This window comes from Atractosteus spatula, chromosome 21 (assembly GCF_055471065.1).
Source record: "Atractosteus spatula isolate fAtrSpa1 chromosome 21, fAtrSpa1.hap1, whole genome shotgun sequence".
In the NCBI taxonomy this organism is placed as follows: Eukaryota; Metazoa; Chordata; class Actinopteri; order Semionotiformes; family Lepisosteidae; genus Atractosteus; species Atractosteus spatula.
The window spans coordinates 17,841,807-17,867,021 of NC_142726.1; the positions used below are offsets into that span (position 1 = coordinate 17,841,807).

At 38.5% G+C, this 25,215-nt stretch overlaps 2 protein-coding genes across 4 annotated transcripts in view; both read right to left on the reverse strand.

The window, feature by feature from the left end:
* Nucleotides 1-7,186, reverse strand: part of slc9a5 (solute carrier family 9 member A5) — a 30,168-nt gene extending 22,982 nt beyond the window's left edge. Inside the window, exons 1-3 of the mRNA XM_088938984.1 lie at nucleotides 6,726-7,186; nucleotides 754-1,056; nucleotides 470-633 (exon numbers count right to left, since the gene is read on the reverse strand). Coding sequence (XP_088795110.1) covers nucleotides 470-633; nucleotides 754-1,056; nucleotides 6,726-7,047 — 789 coding nt within the window. The 5' untranslated portion in view covers nucleotides 7,048-7,186. The remainder of the gene's footprint in view (nucleotides 1-469; nucleotides 634-753; nucleotides 1,057-6,725) is intronic.
* A 1,813-nt stretch (nucleotides 7,187-8,999) lies between these two features.
* fhod1 (formin homology 2 domain containing 1) overlaps nucleotides 9,000-25,215 on the reverse strand; it is a 45,062-nt gene continuing 28,846 nt past the window's right edge. Inside the window, exons 11-26 of one of the 3 annotated variants that reach the window (XM_088938741.1) lie at nucleotides 24,556-24,663; nucleotides 22,893-22,982; nucleotides 22,323-22,346; nucleotides 21,291-21,344; nucleotides 19,748-19,917; nucleotides 18,469-18,570; nucleotides 16,071-16,975; nucleotides 15,553-15,708; nucleotides 14,351-14,533; nucleotides 12,750-12,869; nucleotides 12,383-12,544; nucleotides 11,991-12,181; nucleotides 11,510-11,702; nucleotides 11,025-11,184; nucleotides 10,536-10,712; nucleotides 9,000-9,512 (exon numbers count right to left, since the gene is read on the reverse strand). In XM_088938741.1, the coding sequence (XP_088794867.1) occupies nucleotides 9,433-9,512; nucleotides 10,536-10,712; nucleotides 11,025-11,184; nucleotides 11,510-11,702; nucleotides 11,991-12,181; nucleotides 12,383-12,544; nucleotides 12,750-12,869; nucleotides 14,351-14,533; nucleotides 15,553-15,708; nucleotides 16,071-16,975; nucleotides 18,469-18,570; nucleotides 19,748-19,917; nucleotides 21,291-21,344; nucleotides 22,323-22,346; nucleotides 22,893-22,982; nucleotides 24,556-24,663 (2,875 nt within the window). In that variant the 3' untranslated portion in view covers nucleotides 9,000-9,432. The remainder of the gene's footprint in view (nucleotides 9,513-10,535; nucleotides 10,713-11,024; nucleotides 11,185-11,509; nucleotides 11,703-11,990; nucleotides 12,182-12,382; nucleotides 12,545-12,749; nucleotides 12,870-14,350; nucleotides 14,534-15,552; nucleotides 15,709-16,070; nucleotides 16,976-18,468; nucleotides 18,571-19,747; nucleotides 19,918-21,290; nucleotides 21,345-22,322; nucleotides 22,347-22,892; nucleotides 22,983-24,555; nucleotides 24,664-25,215) is intronic. The other 2 variants (XM_088938743.1, XM_088938742.1) reach the window with 2 other exon arrangements.

The window sequence follows — 25,215 nt, forward strand, 5'->3', positions numbered from 1 at the left end:
TCCAGCCTATTCAGATTGTCTTCAGATCCAGAACCAGAAACACTGTGAATTCAGGAGTACTTTTCTTCACCCATGCCACACATTTCACTTGCGGTGACTCCGACACTGTGTAACTCACGAGGACGGGATAACAAATAAAGAACTATAAGTAAACACATATGTATGCTAACAGTGTATGCATCCACCTTAAGGGGTATAGTGATATAAAAAAACTTAATTAATGGACCTTATTAATGGATAGCAAGCCATTAATTATTTTTATTTTACACCTTAGCCACAAAGGGCATTATCATTCTAAACTGAAACACTAGGCAGAACATACATTTTTTCCCCATCAACCTCAGCTGTCTGTAAACTAAACTGTATATCCAGCGTAGTTTAAATACGAAACCTTAACAATAACAACAAAATATCATGTCTTAAAGGGGGATGGATACTAAAGGTGCAGGGCACCTGCAGGATCTCTTACCACAGTGACGGCATCATTGAGCAGAGATTCCCCAAACACAATGATGAAGAGCGTCTCGTTGACATGGACCTCCTCAAACACAGCCAACACCGCCACAGGGTCCACTGCCGAGATCAGGCTCCCGAACAGCAGGAAGTCCATCAGTCCAGCATTTACATTACAATCTACAAATTTCATCAGAGGAAAAGGGATAAAACATCTAAATAAATGTTTCCTCGTCACACAGACGTACAGGGTATTGAAATGAATGAATTCTGACCAGATGCGAGTGTGACTTGACTCACCCATCAGCCCAGCTCCTTTGACACCCCAAAGGCAGAGGCCTGTGCTGAAGGAGTTCCACAGCGTGCCGATCACTGCATACATTAAGATGGTGCCGATGTTGTCAAAGAAGAGCCTGCTGGGCATGAAGTAGCCGGAGTCGAGCACGATGGGAGGCAACAGGAAGAGAAAGAACAGCTCAGGGTGAAGCTGGTACTCGGGCTTCTTCGTGGCGGCCAGCACAATGCCCCCAAGTCCCAGTCCCAGCAGGATGAGCAGGCAGCTCTCTGGTACAACGCGGGTCACACTGTGGGACAAGTGGAACACTGCAGAGACACAAGACAGGGCGCAGATGAGAGCCCATCTAGCCTGGTAGTTTAGCAGCAAAGTGAATCTGAACTTTCATCCAGCCATTTCTTATAGGAGCCCAGAGTCTGGGTCTCAACCAGCTGCTAGGAAGACTGTTTCAGATATTGGATAGTGTCTCTTATTCCCTCGGCTAAATGAATTTCTCTCGAGTCTCTGATTGTGACCATGTGTCCTTATTTCATTACTAAGTGGGAAACAGTCCCCTGGGAATCTATACCCATTTGGAATTTGTATATTTGGATCAAAAACATCCAGCTCCCTCTCCCTACACAAAAGTCCCCTGAGTCCAGGAATCATTCTTGTTGCTCTTCTTTGAACTCGAAGGCTATAACATCTTTTCTGTGATATGTTGACCATAACTGAACACAACACTTCAAAATGAGGTCTTAACTAGTGCACGGTAATGTTTGAGAATAAAGTCCCTGGATCTACATTCTACATTTTTTGCTCTACACCTGTGCATTGTTTGCTTTTTTATTTCTTCCCCACATTGTATTAAAGAGGATGTAGAAGAATCTACATAAATACCCAGATCTCATCTCTGCGTAACATTCTGCTGCTCAGAAGCACCCATGTGATCTGTTTAGTGCATGTTCCTATAGTACTAACGATATGGATTACTGTGCACTATTCAATGTTGGATTTCATTTGCCAAGTCTCTGTTCAAATGCCACACAGAAAACGAATGACTTTGATAGATTACACATTTTGTGCCTCAATTTATAGATCTTACATAATTTTAAATATATAATAATAATAAAGATAATTTTAAATATGAACGTTTTTCAAACGCAGGTCAAACATCAGCCTGACTAGCTTCTTTATCTCATTCCTTTAAAAAACAAAGCAGCTCTCGCCTCTCATATAATGAAATAAATGCAAAATTAATTTCTGTGAGGCCAAGTTTCAATTTAAAGGTTAATGGAAAAACAAAATATAAAAAATATAAAAAGCTGTTATCATGTTCTAAAGAGGCTGACGTGAGACATATTTTTGGAAACTGTTATCATCAAGTGCCCTGGCTGCCTGCAGACTGCTGCGAGCTTCCCTCAGTCACAGTCTGGGGTCACGCCAAGACAAACTCTGCTCTTTTCCTCCAGCATACAGTACATGATCTGACCACATAAAACTATGAACTAATTCCACTATTAGGGCTCCTAGTAATTCTCAAAATGCATCCGAAAATAAGACTGGGCTATGATTAATACATTACTACAATTTTGATGCACTCCCACATTAAAATAGGTTGTGAAAATATTTTTTCTTCACATTAAGAAATTTCTCAACTATTTTATCATTTTAATAAATGACTGGATTTGGGAGCAGCACACTGACTAACAGTGTCTTCTTCCATTTTGTGTGGTGTTTGCATGTTCTCCCCATGATCGTGTGATCCAGGCTCTCTACTGTAGTTTCTCCTGCCACCAAACCCCACGCAGGTTAGGTTTGACTGGCTATGCTGCTGGACTGTCCCCTGCCGGGCAGGTGGTGTGGTGGGACTGGGAGGCTCATAGCAGGAGGGGAGCTGTTCCCAGTTCTCCTGTAGAACAAAAAAAGCACAAAGGGACCCATAGCCACCTCTCGTCTGTGGCTTTTCTGATGTCATGTTCTATTTTAAATAAATATCTACTACTGCTTGTAAAGACACAGCTTTAGCAATGCTAAAAATAGATATTTCACTGCTAATTAACCAGCAAGAGTGCCAGAAATGCAAATGAGAAACTAAACTGGTAAATATTGCTCTGTGCTAAGTACACAGATGTACTACAAAAACAAAAAAAGGAGAAGTAAGTTATGCATTAAAAGAGATTATCTGCAAAATGACTGTTTTTTAATCTTACGGTTTTGGAAGAGTTCTGATTGAGTGATGGTGTTGAATGTTGGTAGTACTGTAATAATAGTATTGTACTGTTGCTGTGTTGAATTCTTGTCGTATTTGTTATACAGTATGTTAATGAGCTCTTGATGAGGGAAGACAAATTCCCTATGGGGCAAAAAAAGTTAATACAATTAATTTCAAAGGGGACAAAGTGCAGCGTCAGGTGAGAAGAGAAGGTGAGTTGACTCAGATACATACTTTCTTTAACACTTTTATTCATCTGAGAGCTGATTTCAGTGTACCTACAGGGAAGGTTGAAAGCCTTTAGACATATAATACAACAAACCCACTATGCAGTTAAGCATTATTAGTCACCTCTTCAGAAAATCTGTAAAGAAATACAGTATGTCAATTTCTGGACAGACACAGAAAATAAATTACAGCCACCAATTTATCTCAATAAGCTGAAGATTCCAGAATGATACAGACACTGTATTGATTCGAATTCCATTATTCACTACGGTACTTATAAATAGTCTTATACAGTACAGCAGAACTCTTCCACTTTCGTAACAAAGCTGAAATCCAATGCATCTTGTTCAAACACAGAAATGCCAATAATTTCTCTTTAGAAATAAATGAGAAATTAAGTTATTTTTCATTCCCAGCCAAGCTAAGGACTGGAACACATTCTCTTTGACAGACCTGGACATAAGAAGTGCATCAGATACGACATTACCGGAGCTCCTCTCCTCAGGCTGGCATCACTGCAAGCCTGCTGGCACCCAGCAGCTACCAAGAGCCCCAGCTTCACTAGAAGCCAAGAGAACCAACAAAGGTCTCACCAAACCCAGAGGCCAACTGCGTTCTGCTAGACACAGCACAGAACCCAGGCTTGAACCAGAGATATCTGTAGAACAGGGTTTAACCCTTCCTGGCTGAACCGCGTCAGAGCCAAGGCACTTTGCTCTTTTCTTCCCTAGCAGAAGGAAAAACCCTGTGATGCTAGAGCACACCGGATCCTGGTCACAGTAGTAGGCAGGTGGATGAGCCTGTGGTTCTGACCTACTCCCACCTTCACTCAGCAGGGAAACTTGTGAACAGTGAATATTTCATAACGTACTGTGCTAATTCTCATTTCAGGTTTCTGATAGAAGATAATGGCCTACAGGAAAATGTTGTAGGCACCCCTTCTGGTGGTTCAATGGAATATCATTGCATGTCAGATGCCTAAAAACATATTCAAGATAGTTTTTCTTTCATGCACCCAGTTTCTGAAAGGAACATGCCTAAGACAGCAACCCAGTTTTAAGACTTTCTGAGGAGTAGAAATACATGCTGTGAATTTTAAAATAGAAAAGCTATATAGTCCTTTCCTCAAAAGAGAACACTAATAACTTCCCTGCAGCTGAGGTTGCTGATTAGTGATTGGTTGGGTCTGGTGTCAGGTGACCTGGTCTACAGGCAGACAGTGCTGGATAACAGAAGCACCATCAAACCAAGATATAAACAATACAATCCAGTCTCTTTATGAACATCAGATTAGCCTATTTAATTAACAAGAATGGTCTTCATAGGAGGATCATCTGGAATCATTACAAAACCAAACTGAAGTTTTCTAAAGGTGAGAAAAAATATGGAGAAAAATAATTAAAGCCTTCATCAAGCATTTACATGCAAGTGCATTGTTAAAACTTTCATGTTCCCAGATGCGGCCCACAAATCAAAGATAACTGTCAAAGGCAGAGACACAACAGTGGAAAACACAAGAAGATAAAAATACAAAACTTTGAAAATATAATATACAGTACAGTGCAATTTTACAAGTGATTCTTCAGGGAACAAGTGGTTGTCATAGCATAACCACTGTGTTTCTTCCTTGTTTTCCAAAGAACAAATTCCACTCAGTAAACCAGACACCTGATCTTTATATCATTGCCTTTCAAAAGTGAGTGTTATGAAGAACTGCACAGTGTTCTGTGTGCAGTGTGCTTAGCGGAAGAGAGGGTGGAGATTTTGGAGTTCAAGAGCATCTCTATGAGCACCTTCACTGAGTAACACTGGGTTTATCCCTCTGGCCTTATGTGAAGTACTGTAACTGCACACATGATCCTACACCAAGGCCAACACACATGAAGAGACACTATGGAGGGATCCAGAAATACCAGAAGCTACAAACACCAGACTCTACAGACCATCTGCCTTTGACATGTTCTACTTTTTACATTTAGATAAGGACAGGAGTCTGTATGCTTTTCAAGCATACAGGTCTAAGGATGTTCACGACTTAATGCAGCTTCAGGCATTCAATAATTAAATTACCACAGACTCCTCAATGGTTTTCTGACAGTTTGCAGTGACCATTCTTGCCTTTAAAAACAGCCAGGATGTAGTGCTGAGCGCACATCAGACTCTTTCCCTGGAACGGCTGCTGGTTCTCCTCACTCTGCGCACTAGTAGCTTTCCTCCCACAGGCAGTGCTGCAAGCTTCTTCTTGGAAACCAAGTTAACTTTTAAGTAGTATTTCTATACCGTATATCTTTCACTTATTGATTTACTTCTGTGAGAAATCAGAAAGCTGTGCTGCAATATTTCAGCAGAATCTTGTAAATCATACTGTACTCATGTTAACTGCATACACTGTAATAGATATTTTGAACAAGATTTCTAAAACATTCTGTCTATACATAGAGCCAACATGTCTATCCAGTTCCTATGGTTACCAGTTAAGTCTAAAAAAATATTAATCCAATGCAATTCCTAGAAATAGCAACAACTCTCCAACTCCACTTGCAATGTGCTTTTCTGTCTGTTGTGTCCAAGACAGCCCAGATGACTGCTTTTAAAATTCCTCCTTTGAATGTGCTTGTTTCCGGTCTTCAGGGATCTCTCCTTTTTATACAGTTTGGGTTTACAATTGCATGTGGCTGTAAAAAGGAAGACTAAAATCTATTCCTGAAACATGAGAATATTTCACTTAAAAAAAACAAATGGAAAAAATAGTGTCCTGTAAATAACTGGCCTTCATCGACACCAAGAAAAATGCAAATCTGCTGAGACGCACCAGAGTGCAAGGTCAGAGAAATTAATATTTCAATATTCCTCAAACTGTCCTTTCATTATCGCAGAAAGAGCGGAGGAAAAATCGTGATCCTGACAAAACATCCCCATTTCCAAGATGTGAACACAAACATGCTACAGTGCATCATGTACACATCTCAATCTTCCCACTTGGCCGGAGCAGTAACGAATTGTCCCTCACGCCTCTGTGTGGAAAATAATATACAGAGCTGGACCGGATCGCTTATATTAATAATTATGAGCAACAGAAGTGGCGAACCCTGCTAGGATCAATATAGCGGAAACACCTGCGTTTTAATAAAATATTAAGACGAACAAAACTGAGGATGTTCTGAACACTCCTGTGGAAATGAACGAACGTCTTTGCCATTTCTCAGAAAAAGGGGAAAACTTAAACTTATCTAACGGTTTCAAAATTGTTTTAGGCAATTAATATTTTTTTCTACACAACATGTATTGATATTGTTTCTACTCATATTCCATTTTCCATTCGAACTTACACATTTTCTAACACAGTCACAAAGAATATGATCCGCTTATTTAATTTAATTAAGCGGCGCTCAATTACAAATTTGTCTCGATGCTAAAAACGCCTATGTAGTGCACATTTAAATGCTGCTCAGAGACTAAAGACTTTATAGGAACACGACAGAAACCTTAAAAATTATATACATATATAAAACCGTACTGGTATCCCTTTTTAAAAGAAGCAAATTGGCTACTTACGTATTTTTGCAAAACTGGCAATCATAATCCAGATAACTGTAAGGTAGGGTGCCTGGACGTAGCTCCATTCCCATTTGACAATCTCAAACTCGGTCATCGTCGCCGTGTGAGTACCGGCACCTGTGTCACAGGGTTCGACTGTCTTCCCATCTGGCAGCACTGCGGTAGCAACGGTACTGGCAGGGTCCCCAAAGGGAATGGGGGTGGACACAGGAGAAAGACCAGAAGCCGGCTCAGGAATAACCGAAGCCTCAGCCACGTAAAGGTCACCCAGAGTCTCCGTGGCTGCCGTTACAAGCAGGTACGCTGCGCAGCTCAGCATCTTAACCAGCACAGTCACTGGCAGAACACCATCCTGCCTACAGATGCCTGGTAAATGTTAAATGTTAAATGAAACGCTGTCAGCCTGGGAACTAGCTTCCTATTCCAGACCCGGTTGCAGCAGAACCTCCTGCCACAGTACCGAGGAAAACCTCTGGCGTATATTCGCACGTGACTGCCCCCCTCCGCGAAAGCGAGAACAGCTGTTTAAAGGCGCAGTGCAACGGAGTTGTGGCCCTTGGTAACACTGGCGCAACACGTTCTCGTCTCAAGGTGCGAGTGTATTCGAGGTTGTGAATAAGCTGCCCATCGTGCTGTTCGTGTTTCTTACTCTTACACTGTAAAACCATATTAAAAAATGTAAAATAAAGACTGTACACGCATACTCTATTCCAGTCTTTTACAACTAAATATGAACTAAATACAGTTGAATTTACAATCCAAAACTGTAGTTTTACTAAAAAGGACAACCTCAAAAGAGCATCATTTCCGTTGTGGGAGCCATTTCAGCTTACTGTGGGAATGAAAGAGCGAGGATTTGAGGATATGGAAAATAAGATAGTAGAAAAAGGTTGAGGACTTCTCTGATAGCTTCTGTCTACATAGAGGAGGAGTCTTTTAATCTCTGTGAAAGGATCCAGACAGGGGATGGGAGTTGCTGGTGCAGAGTGGCTGCTGTGTGTCTCCCAGGTGGGACTGCTGGTGCAGAATGGATGCTGTGTTTTGCCCAGGTGGGGCTGCTGGTGCAGAATGGCTGCTGTGTCTCCCAGGTTGGGCCGCAGTTGGGGATGGATGAGGTGTGTGCTCTCCTACATGCGCAACACTTGTGGATCCTGTAGAATGAAAAGTACTATAAAACTGTCAACACCAAATACAGTATTTTCAGTGTATCATAAAGCAATCAAGTCCCTGGTCTTGCATTGAGAAATTAAATTGCTTTCAAGGAGAAATGTTAGAAAATAGCATTCAGAAGATAAAACAATTTTTAAATTTGGTTATAGTATTTAATATATACAAAAGACATAGAAAACAAAAACAGCATATTCTGTTAATATGCCACTATGAGTAATTTGGGGATTCTCAAATACACTCATTGTGTGAACAAGTATTAAAAAAGGATGAATTTCATAATTTCGCAACTTTAGAACTACACATAAGATAAGTAAATATCATAAGCAGGTAAATAATTGCTACAAAAACTTCACATTTGCACACCTAAGACTCCCAGTGCCAAAAGTGATATCCATATTATGGATGTATTTCTTCACAATATGTGTACTACTATGATATTCAATCCATGCCATCTCAGCATTTTAAAGCTTTTTGTAACATGTAGAACTTCATGTGTCTAATGGTTTCAGACAATAAATTTAGTCCAGTAAGATTCCAGACTGACTTAATGGATGCCACATAAACTAGATCAGAATAAAGTTTACAGACAATAATTTCATGAGTGTTGGTGCTGATCACAGGAATACGTTTGGCCAGTTCTGACTTGTTAAATACCATTATGGTCCAGTGATGTGCCATTGACATTTTCCCAAAAATGTTGTGATAGTTGATATAAGTGATCTTCACCGCTGAATTGTATGTAACTGAATATTAAGATCCAACTGATAAAAATGGAAGCACAGTGCTAAACTAACCAACAACATAACATGCTGAAAAAAAGTAAAAATGGGCTGCAGATTCAAGATGGTGGGAGAATCCGATTTGAATGTGATGCAGTTTATACTGTATGTCTTCATACATCCTCCATCAAGAGAAGCTTAAGGGTTTAAAGAACTTTCAGAGACAGTTTCTATTTAGGAGTACTACGAAACTAGATGGACTGCTTAAAAGACATTCACTAAATAGCAAAATTATCAGTAACTGAACCAGGTTCCTGAGAACTACTTCTAAACAATACCAAAATTACAAAATAAAATATTCAGGAATCAAATTCAGTACACATACTTTACAAAACCATCTTTTCTTATGTTTACATCATGTTTACAAAATATTCAGCCAACTTATAACTTATACAGCAGCTTAGCATCTGAAAACGTTTTTACAATTAAAACACTTTATCCTATTTATATAGTAAAATATTAAATCTTCAAAGCCTTTTACTGTAGGTTCTGCCTTGTGATGGTTATTTATTGATAACATGTTTAGATTCAATAAGGACATGATGCTGAACAGTTTCAGTATTAAAGACACTATAGTACTTTAGGTCTTCAAGGTTTATTAAATTCACAAAGGTTATTGGTTCTTTGTCCTTCTAGCATGTTTGTTGGGTCTTTTAAGTTGCCTAATGCTCAGAACATTATAAAACATGTTCTCAAACCCTCAGCATTTCAAAGTGAGTTTGTCTTTTCTCCTTTGACCCTGTGCTCTGCTGGTCTCACAGATCCTCGGTGGGCTGGCTCAGCCCAAGAGCCTGGGCCATATCCGGGGACAGTCCACTTTTCAGAGTCCTCCGCACTGGGGACAGAACACAATAATCAGGGCACTGTCACAACCCCCTAGCAGAAAAGCCACAGGTCAGATCATTTTATTAAAAGGTTACAATTCACACCAGTAGGAATTAAATTCAGGTAACTGCACACAGAACAGCTAAAACAGTGTATGCTGTGGAGAAATAAATAAGTCTGCAAACTCAAAGTTGTAAACTGTAGCCCCAATGTATTGTAACTGATGTCAACAGGTACCAGGGGACTTACTGTTTATGTCTTAGCATAATTAATGTTCTGAGTAAAGCTGCGAAGTCAGACTGGCTACTGAAAGCTACTGTTCCTCTCATCTTCCATCCCTTATCTGCTGCACACCACACAGGAAGGAAACACTCCCATAATTACAAAGATTAGAGAATGTGGCAGCTTAAGGGTACACACTTTTCTATATGCTAAAGATCATGTGGATATGAACTGAAGGCAGCAGTGTGGTTAGGGTCTTTAGACTCATAACAGCTAGACTGTAGGTTCAAATCTGTGGGCACTACTGTTCTGACCTTAAGCTATGGACTTTGGCCTTACCGAATAAATTAGACTTTAAAATATAACTGAACTTATGAAAATATAGTGCTCAGAACCAGTAGGATTTTTTAAAAAAAAGTAATAAGCATTAAGAGCTGAAGTCTTTATGAAGTAGTAGTATTGTTCTCTAGTCTGATTCTATGACTAAAGCTTCCCATTATAAGTAATGCTTCCTGTCAGGAACAATAAACAGAAAAGTTTAGATTCACATTCACTAAAGCACATTTTATTATATACCCAATATTTGTTTTCAATATGAATGAGCTTACAGTATAATGTACTACTTACTGTACATGACTTGACAACATGTGATCTGTCCTTTTCCTTAATGGTACCGTTTATAGTATTGTAAGCAGAAGTGTGTTGAGTGTGAGTGAAGTGAAAGGTGTATGTCTTTGAGTGACTGTGTTGCCAGCCTGAGAGATGCAGATGTTTGAGGCTGCTCTGTCAACAAGCAGCATGTCATACTCACAGGATTTCCTGTTGGCACGGGACCTTTTGCGTGTTTTGGGAGTTGATGGCCTCTCACTGGGGTTTTGCGTTACAGACTTCACTAAGCGATCCATAATTTCATCTGTTGCATCATCTTGTGAACCTGGACTGTCCTCTTTTGTTATTGTGATACTCGATGCACTGACCATTCCTAGACCTCATTAAAAACAGAAAAAAACAAATATCTAAACATTTGTTTTCACTGAATCTCAATCTACCTTCAGGGTAATCACATATCTGACGTTTTTAGAATACATTTTAGAATTATAGACTCTTTCAAACAGTCTTAAAAATCTGCAACCCCTGTTATTAAAAGTTAAAATTATTTTGATATTGTCTTTAGTAAGAAGTCACTTAATGATTCTGGTTCTTGGAAGGTAAGTGTTTTAGCTATGAACAACAACAAAGACGTTAGTTTAGGCAAGTCTGGATTAGCATCTCAGTCTCAAGCACCAGATGGCGCTCTTACTCCTTGTTGCCCGGGTCCGGCGCATCCCACTGTCATTGCTAGTGGTCAGCAGGTTCTTCATGTTCTCGTGCTCCTCGCCTGCCTGGTCTGGCTCTGCTGCCTGGCATGCCGGCACTGCGCTGTTCTGCTGGGCACTGGCTGCGCCCGAGAACTTCTCGGTCTGAAACACAGCATCATCACTGCAACCTCTGCAACCAAGACATCACATCACCCAGTCCCCAGGGCCAGCTGTAACAGCTGGCAGCATCTGGGACAGTGCTCATTTTCACATTCTCAGAAATGTTCAACTGGTGATTAAATCAGCAGCAAAGAAATCTTTATTCTCACACATTGTCCTTCAAGTAGATTCAGTAAATAGATTATACTTTTCAGTGTAAAAGTGATATTAATTTAATAAACATGAACTCTTTGCAGAAAGGACCCTGCAAGTGAAGCAGGAATGCCCCAGTTTCTAGAAGCCTGATCTGCTGCAGCCGTGCTCTAACCTCTGTGATCAATTTGCCACGCGTCTTATTCCTCTCACGATACGCTGCTCGTTTCCGTTTCTGCTGCAGCACCCTCTCCCTACTGGTGCGGTACTCCAGGGAAAATTCGCTGATGATCCTGCAGAACTGGGTGACCTTGATGTCCCGAACAGAGTAAGAGGGCTGGCCCAGGTACAGCAAGAAGGAGTGGAACCTGTGGGAATTAGTTCATGCCCACCTTTATACACCAACGGAACACTCAAGTTTAGTAGAACAGTTCTGTACAATTAGCCCAGGAACAAAATATCCTTCTTTGTCATATAGGTAAAGTTTTGACTGTATAGTACTTGTATTTTATCTTCAGAACAAAGAATGACAAAATACCTTAAACTTATGACAATCTCAGTTACCATTTTGTGCCTTGCAGAATAAATTTTGTGCCATTAGCAAACAAAAATCCTGCCATCAGCCTATTTTTTCACAGATGCATGGCAGTTCACACCTGTTAATGATCCGTCTGTGAACAACCTTTAGGATGATGATCCTCTCAGTGCAGTCCTTTAGGAACTCTGTCATCTTGTTCTTCAGCACAGCCTTGGTTTCATGCTTCGCAATCACCTTAAGGTTATCCCATGATGCCTTGCACTTCCTCTCTAGCTGCAACAGGTTCTCCGACAGTTGGTCAAAATCAACCTAGAGAAAAACGTCAAAATCTCAACATCAAGATGTAGCTGCATCAGAAGCTTAGATGGAAACCACAGAACCACAGATGGAAAATCAGTTTAAAAGTATTACAATATTTTTGGCTAATTATACCAAGAAATGTTTACAAAGGGAAAAAAATTGAGTTTCTGTTTTCAGGTTAGTATTTATAATAGTATTTATAATACTCACTTTGGCTGATCGTGTAATGGCTGCGATTTCTGAATACAAGTCAGACGTGTCAGGAAAGTTCTCCACTACAAAATTGCATGTGTGGTGCAGAAGAGACTGTCTGTGCACTGTGTCTTTAACCTCTGACACCTTCTCCAGGTAACTCAGCTCAAAGCCCTTTGCCTTCAAGAAAAATCAAACAGATCAGTATATACCATTTCTGTGAATTTTCTGAAGCACCAAATATGTTCAGGCCTATTTTAAAAACTTTTTTTAGCAGTATAAGATACCCCATCATTACATTTCATAGACCAGTAGTGTCTCAAGCTGAGCTAAGGTTTCAGTCATAAACTGGTGTTAATGTATTCAGTACAGGGACAGATCTTACATTGGAACTGTTCAGAAAGTTTCCAATGGCCAGAAGTGTAGCGAGGATGTGTTTGAAGGTTATGTTCTTTGCCAGCTGCTCCATTCCCAGTTTCAGATCAAACAGGGGCTCTGCAATCTCCTGGAACACAAACCCCAAACAGGAATCAACCATATAGGTACAGAATTAAAAATAATGAAACAGATATGTAGAAAACGTAATTGACATACTAGTTTTTATGACATGACACCAGATTTTATAAAGTGAAAGATCTCACTTCATATATACAGTAAATTAATAATATCTCAACAACTCCATCTGTTGTTGTTGATGTTGATTAGTGAATGATATTACACTTAGGAAAACAGGTTTGAAATAATGCCTTTAAATCTATCAGAGTTTAAAAAAACTCTGAAAATCTAATGGACACTAACAGACATTTACTGTCAATTTATTTTATACAGTAAACTTTACAGCAGAAAGTATCTAGTTGATTGAAAGTATTTTTAAAATTTAACCTAATTTAATCCCATACATTTTATCTGTAATGTCTTATTGTCAATACATACAGCATTGAGATGGAGAATTCGTTAACTTTACTCATTGCACTCATTCTTTACCCAGGATGAAATCAACAACAGGCCCCATGATGAGTAAATAAAGTGTTATTATAAATATACTGTAGCAAATGTAAAGCATACACAAATAAAATAAAACAAATATTACAAGCCCTAGAATCCCTTAAGAAACAAATTTTATCTCAATTGTACTTAAGGAAGAAAAAGATGTTATTTATAGGTTTATAAGAAAATGGATTCACCAGTCAGGAATGGGATAATATCCATTGACTGGATTAATGCTATGTAGTGCCCAGCCATAAAAAGAACAAAACGAAGTGATTATAGACCAACAAAAATTATGTCAACTCTATGTTTTTATTTTCTCAATATTATTAGAACTGAGCTTTATCAAGAATTAAGAGTCAAATGAGTACAGAGTATTACATACATGCAGCAAAAACAACCTAGAAAAATATGATTGTGAACAATGAGCTGAAAGGAGGTACTTATAAAGACTTTGTTTATGTCAACAGTATTTACATCTTTTAGACACTGTTGATAAATAATAAGAAATGAAAAAAAATAGGATATAGTTAAAAGTGCAGAATTTGATTCATGTTATGTTAAAAAGTTTGATGCAGCAGTAAGACCTCCTTCAGACAACTGTCTAATTATTATTATGCTCTGCAAAAATAGTTACTTTGTGCAGAGTGCAGAAAAGAGCAACCAAATACTTTTGTGGGTTAAAAACATTTTGAACACTGACAGGCTGAAACAATTGCATCTTCTCAGTTTCCAACAGAGAACATTACGAGGGAAACCAATCCTTCTTCAAACCAATCCAACCAGCCTTCAAAATCCTAAAAGAATGGCAAAGTCATCTCTATAAATTTGTTCACAATCAACACCGAAACATGTACCAACTACTAGAAGTCAAGTGAGCTAAATGGCCTCCTCTCATTTGTAGCTTTTCTTGTGCTTTTATGAAGACTAGCACAGACGCAGCAGCAAAAATATGTAATGAGGCTCCTTCTCCATCAGAGGGAAAGTCCTATCACTGACCTTTTCCAGGGCTTCATAGTTGAGCTTGAAGGCCCAGAGCTGCAGCCTGGATGTCAGGCCGCTGATGGATGAGAGTGTGAGAAGGAACTGTTCCGCAGTCCCCAGAGGCATGTCCGGATTGGCCAGCTGCGCCTCTTGAATCTTCTGCTTTTCCTCATCCGTAGGAGTCATGGTCAGGATTTTCTATAACAGTCAGTTCAAGAATATTGGGATTATGTGTAATACTGACGTCACTTTGGTATGCCAACATCGTCTCTGATGAGCAACTTAAACGGTCTTTAACACTTCATGGTCTTAATTTTTTTTGTGTAAAACATTAGGGGTTAATTTACTGTGAAAAAGCTTTGATAGGAAAATAAAATAATTTCATTGTTGTACAACAATACTTATGGGCAGTGGGACCTAGAAGTCCAGACAGGTCTTCCAGCAACTGTGTTGAATATTCTGATGTTATTAGGTTATCAAATTATTGTTTTAAACAAGGTGTCCATATATGCTTATTAAATAATCACAATTATCAGTTTTACAGATTTTTCAAATGAGTGAGATAAAGTAATAGAATAATGATTCAGCTACAAGTAAAGACGTAAAGTTTCAATATAAAATAAGAAATTAAAAATAAACAAGCAGCTTTTATGCACAAAAGAGAACTTTTCTGAGTGTGCATGTTGAATGTGGCAAGTTCAAGGCAAACAACTTTTGGGAGAGAACCTCTGTCCAGTGTTCACCTTGGTTCTACAGTCTAGTGTCTGACATGACACTGCAGTCCCGACAGAATTGATTTTTAACCATAAATGGTTAATGAGTTTATTAGTAATCAAAGTTATTAGTGACACTCACAGATTTGAATGTGTTTCTACAACACTACACCATGAAATTAATAATGTTTCACTCAAAAATTTGAAAATTACTCTTAAAAATGAATAAGTAATAAACAATAACAAATGGGAAAGACAACACTGGGTTTAAATCATGAATTGGACATCTTGTTCATTGCCATTTCCAAGCTGCACTCGTTTTTGATGGTAAGTTTCTCAAAATCACCAAGACCAAACTGAACTTTTACTTCAGATATACGCCTGCTTCATCTTAATAAAAAATTAAGGACAGACATCTTATTCAAAGTGGAACCTAGAGAGCAGTATTCAATCACAGAGTAATGACAGGGTTGTAAGCTGATTGCAAAATAGCATTACTCCTACCTCAATGCCTTCCTTGTTAATTGCAAATTCATCAAAGTTCAGAATGGCAGTTTTAATTATGTGTTTTGGGGGTAACACTGTCATTCCAATGTTAATTGCATTGCTTCTCTTGGGGTCAAGCACAAGTATCTCAGTTTTCTTTCCTTCACCTCCTTTCTGAAACCAAAGAAAAGGCACATCTGATGAGTTTCACAACATCAGCACAGATGAACATCAATCTTAACACTTTCCAATTGTACTTTCAACATTACTTAGACATGCACAAAAGATTTAGTTTAATAAATATAAAGATTACTTAAATTTCAATGTGTTCTTTGATTGGACAATAATATGAATTAAAAATAATTAAATAAGCAAGTAAGAATCAAAAGCACTCAGCAGCAGTGTTGGCAGAAGTGTTTTAGATTTTATTGAATAATTATGTTCTATTTCAAGTTACCATTAATTTTTCCTGTTCTCTTATCACACCTTTCCTAGCCAGCTGGCAGGCTGATTTAGGAAGCACTGCTAAGGAATACCTTGACTGTAGGCAGTTCTTTGGCTTTAGACTCGAACAGGTGCTCCAGCTTTGCTGTGTCCACCATCACTTTATCCAGAGAGGCCCACACTGTCCCTCGCCCAAATTTGCACTTCCTGGGGGTGTCCGGCTGCTTGAGCTCCTTCCAGAAGAGCTTCACCGTTTTCCTCTTCTTGGAAAAGGCAGATTCAGAGGGCTGTAAGGGGAGTGCAGGGGGGTGGCCAGGAGGGGGTGGAGGGGGAGGAGGGCAGAGGCCAGGACCACCTGGAGGGAGTGGGGGAGGTGGTGGGGCTCCAGAATTGCTAGATGGAGGCGGGGGTGGAGGAGGTAGTGGAGGCCTAGAGCCCCCACTGGGCAAGCTGCTTTTAAAGTTGTCCATGTCCAGAACATCAATGTCCTCCTCCTCTAGCAGGTCAGAGAAGTCCAAGTCCTTGATCTTCAGCTCTCTGGTGCCTGTCTCCAGTCGGTCCCAAGCTACCTCACCATCCCGAGACAGTGGGGTCATCTGGGTCTTCTCCAGGCTCCTGGAGTGGATCTCTGCATCGATGCTGTACTGCGCACGCAACTTCCTGTGTTGCGGTTCCTCAGCAAAGTGCTCCCTTGCTGCCCTTGCAGCAGCCCCCATCCCCTCCAGTTCAGCCCTGCGCTGGCTGTCTGGCTGGGGCTGAGATTCCTGGCAGGAAAGGCGGTTGACCAGGCTCTCAATGCTAGAGAGCAGCTGGTTCCCCTGAATGCTGCCCTCCTCACCACCTTCCTTCTCCTCTTCTTCATCCACATGGTTCTCTAACTCTTGGGGAACCATTGCATCACCCTTGTTCTTGGAAAACAGCATGTCCAGCATGAACTTCGTGTCACTGGAGAGGGTGCTGTGCTGTTCCAGGCTACTCTGCCGCTGGATAGTTCCTCCTGGGTCAGGAAGGAGAAAAACTAATCAAAGAACATTGCTGTAGTGCCTCATATAAAACAAACTCTTACATTATTTTAAAAGCCTTATTTCATTTTAATGGATTTTGAAGCTCATTTACTTTTGTGGTAAACTTCAACTTCAATCCGACTTTTTTCAGATGCAGGAAACTGACAATTATGAGTTTCTTACAGGTTTAATATATCATGTATGCAGGATTTATACATTAAACAGTGTAATGGCTTTCATATCTCAAGACATTTTTAAACTAACAATGATTAGCATCAAGCCATTCTACAGCTGGAACCAGGTTTGTCAACTCTTCCACATACAGAAACACCTGACAAAAATGACAGAATTAATCAAAATTGAATGTACTTGCCTGTTAAATGTCCAACATGGGGATAAACCTCAGTGTTTCCACAAGCCACCATCTCTTTTAAAAAGATAGCAGCTAGCTACTCGCTTCGCTACAGAGTGAACTAATCTCTAAGCAATTTGAGACTTTTCATTTTTTGACCTCCTACTCTAAACAATTTACATGCTTGCTGTATAATTACTGTAATTTTTCTACCTCCAGGCAAGGGTGTAGTTGGTGACTATATAATCTGGCTGACATCCACAAAAACATGAGATTTTTATCAATCGGACTTGAGCCCCCAAATGAAAACAAATAGAAGACTTGATTAAGATTATTCACTGCATGTAAAATTAGTTTTTAAAAATCAGCATAGAACCTTTTAAAAGATTTTACATTTCTAGGCTTTTGATATTTACGTTTTGGGATTTTGTATAACAAAATGTCTAATTAATCTGAAAGTGAAAAGGTACTGTAATAATGGGTTTTGAGTAAAATGGCTTTTTCTTCATTAAACAGAAATCCTTCCAGATCAGAGGAAGCTGTGTTACAGATTGTAGTGGATCTCTCAAGGCACTTTTTCAGCAACACCTCACCCAAGCGATTTAAGCAAAGCAACTCACTGCTTCTAAACCTGGAGAGTGAGGAGATCCACCAAATTGTTCCACCTTTTCCACGTGTTCAGCACACAGAGGGCTGCATGTCTGATCTGAGATTCATTTTAATACAATGTTTGTGCAGTACATTTCTCATTTTCTAAAACAATACCTCCTTACTATACAACTTCATTTTACCTTCTTCATTATAAAACCAATTACTCAAATATTAGGATGAAAAGTTTAAAACTGGAAGTAAAACTAAAATATAAGAAGCAGTACAAAGACTGTCCATTTACCAAACTTTATTTTAATATTTCATTAAACCAAGTGATATTAAAAAAAATATTTTTTGCTTCAGATAAAATTGTTCAGTCACATATTCCTCTGAAATAAAAGAAAAAGAGGAGCTAATCTTGCTTATCGTGAATAGTTTTGAAAGTTGTCCAGGAAAAACAAAAGGAATGGAATGGTATTTGAGAAACACTGAAATGAAAGGGACAGAACAATGAATAGTAGGGAAGAAGATCAAATCGCTTGCCTTGCTCATTCTGTGCCACCTGTCTATCTCCAGGCTGGTCCAGAGCACCGGAGGAGGAGCTGGGTTCTCTCTGGCTCACCCTCTCGTCCTGCTGTTCACCCCCTACAGCACAAACATGGCACATGAACTCTCTAAGAATACACTAGATCTGCCTGTACTAGCAGCCTTTAACTCAACACTTGATTTTCAGCCACTTTCAGAAAAAAGAGCTTTGCTCTCTGTAGTCTCCACCTGTAATGAACACCTGAATATTTGGTAATGGGGATATATGTGATTTAGCCTCCCTTAAATTTGATGGCCAAAACAGATATATTACAAAGGTGTGGACCTTGGAGTTAAACTGTCACCTGCCTTTCAAAGAGGGTTTCTGATGTGTGAACCACTCGGACAGTTAAGTGAAACCACAAGCATCTATTAAAACAAAAAAGCCATAAAATTTCCGGTTCCATTTCTTCACTTAATATTTCTACTTTTAAATGTTTTTCTAGTTGTAAAATGGAGAGCTACAAAGTTATTCTTTCATATTGCACTAGGAAGAAAATTAATATAGTACCATTATTTCATTAGTCTTCATAAAGCCCACCTACAACTTTTGAGCTCTAAGGAAAACTGTTTTATACTCAGCTAACAGACCCAGTAGTGCATGATGGGATTATTGACAGGACTGCTCATGACCTACACTGTTTTTGTATTCTTGCTTTAAATTGTTTTATAAAAAATTCAGTAGTTATATGGCTTCGGAAGCTGCAGTTTTAGATACAAAATGATCATGATCATCACCTGTTGTATCCATAAGAATATTTTCCATCAATGAGTAAATGTTTTCTGTAACTTCTTGGTTCTCTGCCAAATCTGTTCTTCTATCACAGCTTCATTGCTTCATTCACTAATTTACTCACTTGATTGCAATAATCACTGTTTGGTTTCATGATTCACAAGAACATCAGAAAACCTCTTGAGAAATTCTGATCTCATTGCTAATCTCAGCTCAGAATGTCACTCATTGCTGCTAATGAGCAGGAGTTCAGTTACATAAACCAAACAGGTAGCTGTAGGCAGATAGAAGTTATTTATAAGACTTAAAAGCTACAACATTTTTTTCCCATTTTAAAACTATATTCACTCAAGCAATGTATTTTAATTCATAAACGCAAATCTGTTCTTACTTGTTTGAGAAGGATACAAATCACACTCTAAATTTCTCAAGTGTGCAGCAGAGGATCTTGAGTTAAAATTAATGATAAAAAGGTTGTGTCTGTCAGAGGGGCATGTGCTGTACCTGCAGAGCAAGAGGTTGGGCTAACCCCCAAGCCAGAACCCTTGGGAGACGTGACCACAACATCCGGAGAATGCCACTCTTCCTGGCTCACTGGCTCCTCTTGCCTGGTTTTGAATACTTTTGTCCTCTTTTCCCAGTGAGTCGCAGCCAGGTTTCGCAAGAAATTCCCTCTGCAAAAGTTTGTGACAAAGCACAGATCACTGCACCTGAGCTTTGATGGTACATGGAAACGTAACAGCCCACTCCTCTTCTGTTCAATGCTATTAATGCTCTTTCAAGGATGATTTACAGAGTATCTCTCCAGACAAATTTATAGTACTCAGAATTAAATTGAAACATTTAATTGCATGAAATGTTAAAATACCTGAATCAATATTATTTTTTAAAAAATTGCATTCAAAATATTACTCTAGACTATAACTAGTATAATAACCTTACAATATCTGTTCAGATAGTTAAGACAGCAACATGTCTGGAGCTTGTATCAGCAGGGATGATAACTCCTATAACAGTAGGTATGCAGATGTATCACTTGTTTTAGTGATTGCTCATAAGTAAAGTGCTCGTTTAAGGAGTGATGAGTATTGTATGTGTCTTTATTTTGTACAGAAAGTATGAAAGAGATAAATGAATATTCAGCTAAAGCTAAACTTAGACCAAATGAAAATACACAAGTCCATGTGTAGCACTGTATATACTACTATATATACTGTACTGCATAAAATCACAAATAAAAACCTTTCCAGCCACCACTGAAATTTACATCCACTGCTATTTCTAAGAGTTTTATCATGATCTTTCCATGAGTTCCCTTTAAAAGAGCATTGAAAAGCTTGTGGAACAAAAAATACACCCCACCCATACAAGCAATGAGCCTGACTGACAATTCCAGCATTAGCAAACACTTCACACGCTGCCAGTGTTCGATCCCCACCACCAAAAGCCTTGTTAAACCCTTCAGCCAGATCACTTCAAGCAAACAAGCCAAGGTAACTGAGGCAGGAGGATTCTCTCCAAATCTGCACTGAGAGCAGCTGGGCTGGGACGCTCTGTCCTTGCTGAGGTGTGAGTTCTCTGAATGAAGCCTGTTTTTACCCACATAAGTTTCAAAACACTTCACCATCACTCAGTTAGCCTGTCCACATAATTCCAATGCATTTCTTCAAATACCATAACAGAAATGAAGTGTTTATTTCTGCGAGGGTAAACAATGAGGACAATCTGTAAGCTGCATATACTGTATAGTGTTATACTATACTATGTATATACATATACATACATTAACGATGCAAATTTAGAAATTTATATTCTCTTTTTGAGGTCATTAAAATACAAATTTGAATCTGAGTAATTTTAATTTTTTATTCTTATACACATTTAATTTATACAGAAAAGAACTGATAAATGGCAAATGCTTTTGACTGGGTAAAACCTGATGTTACTCCATATTTTCAAATGCTGAAGCATCACACCCCACTGATCCTGAACGGCTTCATGCAGAGAACAATCCACAACCACCTTTACACTCTAGTTCTGTACTTACTCAAGCTTTCTTAGGACAGGTTTGTCCAAATTTACATTATAAACCTCCTCTGGCCTGGGGAAAAACATGTCATTTTAAACACAAAAGGTCACCAATATTGCTTTCATTAGAGATTATTCAATGTTTCACTGCACTTTAAAAATGCTTCAAAATATTCAAATGTTTTGTGGTATTAATGTCTATTTTATGATCAGCTGAAAGGACTCAGTATTTTGTTTTAACTTGGGTCAATCGTGTTATTTAACGTTCTTAACAACTGTGCAGTACATCGAGTATGCATTGTATCTTTATCCAGTACTTTGCATACAGTTTATCCCCTGGTGAGAAACATTGGGAAAGGAGGCTGAAAAAGGACTGGGAGAAGAACTACAGCACAGCAGTGGGACAGCCTCCGTACAGTCTGGATCAGACCTCCGAGTTTCCTTACTCAAGGTTTCGGATGGCTATCTCTAGAGAAGGTGGTCAAGACCCAAGCAGCACTAAATATTGTAATTATACTAAAATGCTGCTTGGAAAGATAAGGATTTCTGAAAATGAAATAATGTGACTTTATGAAATGAAATAATGTGATAGATCCACATGGGATGAAAGCCTATAAAAAAATTAACCAGTTCAAGAAATCCTTGAACTTATCCTACAATTAAAAAAAAATTCTAACTGTAAATAATACTTTCTGATCCACTCCAATTGTGGCAGACAATCCTGCAATTATCTCTACACTGGCAAAGGACCATTATTCCCATTTACATTTTACTTGTAGACAACTGTATTTAGAACTGGGAAGTATTCTTTATGAAAAACACATCAGAAATAAAAACACAAATGATTTGTTTTAGATGCAATTTAACTGTGATTAAAAAACGCCTTTCATTCCTCCTTTATCTTTATCTTTTACAGCTTTACAAGCTAATTACATTTTAGCACTCTATGAGCAAACTCTTTCATGTCTCTTTCAATTACAAAGTTTCAGATTATTTCAAAGTAATAATACCTTACAAAACTACATTCCTTGGCCGTGCTGTTACTACTTACCAAACAGAGTCAGTTCCATGTAGTCTGTAAAAGGAAAGGGGTTTGAAGCAGACAGGAATGTTGGATTGCAGAACAGCAAGGAAAGAGATTAGGATTTGAGCCAAACATTATAAGGGAAAAGAAAGAAAGAAGAAAATGTAAATAAAACAGATGTCCAGGACATTTGTAAGACAAAGCAAAGATGAGAAGCACCAAAGAACAGACACACATTAAAGGTGTCAGACCAAAATAGAAATTATTTTGTTAATATACAACATCTAATATACAGTATTAGGTGTTAATATACAACCTCGGTTTCACATCAGTGGTGAAACAGAGGTACTAAAATTGGAAACTGCAGGCACTGCTGAAAATCCATTTTCCCTGTAAACCACTTGGCAATTGTTAAGATCAAATCAAATACAGTACATATATCAATGAAACGTCTAATTAAAACAAGTAAAGAAATTAAGATTTTTATTTTAGCCATATATTGAGTGTCAAAATATGTACTACACATTAGTAGAATAAAAAAAACTTAACAATGCAGTAGAATTGCACCTGACAGGCATCAGAGATTCAACTACTTACTTGAAAAATCCTCTGCCTTCACTTCGGTTCTCCTTCTCTGGGATAGCCTGGGACTTGTTCTCAGGGACAGATGAGTTTGCAGGAGCGATGCTGAAAACGGTATAAAACCTCAGCTTGAGCCAACACAGTGACGGAGTACAAGTCTAACAAAAATCTGCGGAAATCTCCATCCAGAGTCCTTAAAAGTCTCCAGACAAAACCGTTTCCTGTCAGCTCTCTCCACCAGCTCTGCTCTCCTCTGACCCATTTGTTGTTACTAAAACACACAGGCTGTCTTTCACTGCCAGTGCCAAACAGCTGCCAGACTCAGCATGGAACACGATTAGCTCAGACAACTTTTTAAAGAAAATAAAAGGACAAATTTCAAATCTGTCATTTACCAATCTCCTTTACAAATGTAAATATATTCAAGCATTTTTATAGAAAAAAATAAAAATTATAGCTTACAAATGCTCCAAATCAAAGCATTCATCTATGCATTCATACAGTATGTATTACATTTCACAGATGTTCTGCCACATGAACATGGAGATAATTACATCAGTTTGATTGCAAATCTATGTACAGATTTGCACAATTAGAAGGATTACATGAGTTCTGACAACAGGAGACTAGGAAGCACTCTGGGACAAGGAAGCGATCAGGCTTTTGCTGAAGTTTTCCTAGCAATTCCTACATGTACAGTGCCAAAACACCCCAGTGCCATCCTGTGCCAGCTCAGCTGTCCAGAATTACAAGTCATTTGCACATACAGTAAGGACTCTTCAGAAAAGAGTGTCTTATCCAAAAGTAATACCATAATTTAGTCTCTTATTGAAGTTTTACAATGGCAATCTGGTTAATTTCCTCTGAGAGGAAACAATGCTTTGGTTTACTGAAACCTGGAAAACCTGAACACAACCATGAATAAAGTATATATCAATACTTATACGACACTGATGACACTTCTAGTCTTCGAAAAGGACCGAAACAGTTCTGCTCATACAGTGAGTATAACTCAATTATAGTTCTTCTTATATGTTAATCTTAAATGTTATTTGTTAATATTATGATAATGTTAAAATAGGTCTTTCACTACAAAATCCAAACAAAATCCTCCTAACGGTCTAAAAGAACCGATCTTACAATCTTATATGTTAAAAAATATATTGTGGTAGCAACATTAATCAGTTTCTCTCTCAAATTGTCTTCTATGCTTCACTATAATCTTTAAATTCTTTGTCCTGATTTACATAATGGAAAATTAGTGTTTTTCCAAACATCTAACATTCAGCAAGGTTATTTCAAACACACTGCTACAATTACAAATGGAAACTGAAGTAAATGCAATAGTTTAAACTTGTCAAATAACAACCTTTACACCAAACTGGGAAGTGTCCAAATGTGTCTGTTCCTATGGTCTGCTTCTGCAACTCCAGTAGCTTGCTCACAAAAGGGACATCTAACATTACATAAGGACCCCATATCCCAAGTCCTCTTTTAGGCATATTTAATTATTTAACAAATGTAAGTCTTCTTGCTAAAGGCCGGGCTTAAGTAAATTTTCTCATTACAAGATTTTATTCATGTACCTTGTTTTACCCTTGTGTACTCCTAATAGAAATGAGAAGCTCACTCAGTTGACATTACAAGGGAATGGAGATGGAAAGACATCCATACACACCTTGAGGATGATGGAGAAGGCTCTTCTGCTATGGACCCACTGCTAGAAAACTTTGACCTTCTAGAAATTCCCACAGGTGACACATAATGACTGACGAAAGAGCGCCCCCTAGTGAAAGGACCAGGAGTGTGAAAAAATGATCTGCATGATAAAGCAGTGATGTCAGTGAAGGGGGATGGCTGTTAGTGAGAGAAAGTTAGCAAATAGGAGAATTCAACACCCTTTAGTCCACGACTGTAAAAATAAGGTTAGAAATACACCCAGACCCAGGAATAAGGAAACCTAAAACAAGAAGTACACAAGGATAGCATTGTTACCAGAAATGGCAGATTATGGAACATAAAACCTTCATTGGTAGATATAAGCATCAGAGCACTTTCCGATAGAACTATAGAGGACCTCAGATCTATAATCTAAGTGAAGATCCAGCACTATTATAAGGTGGCCTGAATAGAACAAGGCATTGAATTCAGTTATAGACTACAACAAGCTATCTTTAATCCATTCCTGAATATTCAGGTGTAAAATCACAAAGCAGAGAACAACAAAAAGCAAGCAAAGCAACAGGCAGAGATTCAAGGCCAAATAAAGAAATTATGCAGTGTTTTTCATTTTTGGTCATTTGAATTTGAATTATTTTATGGTTGCTTTTGTTTTTTG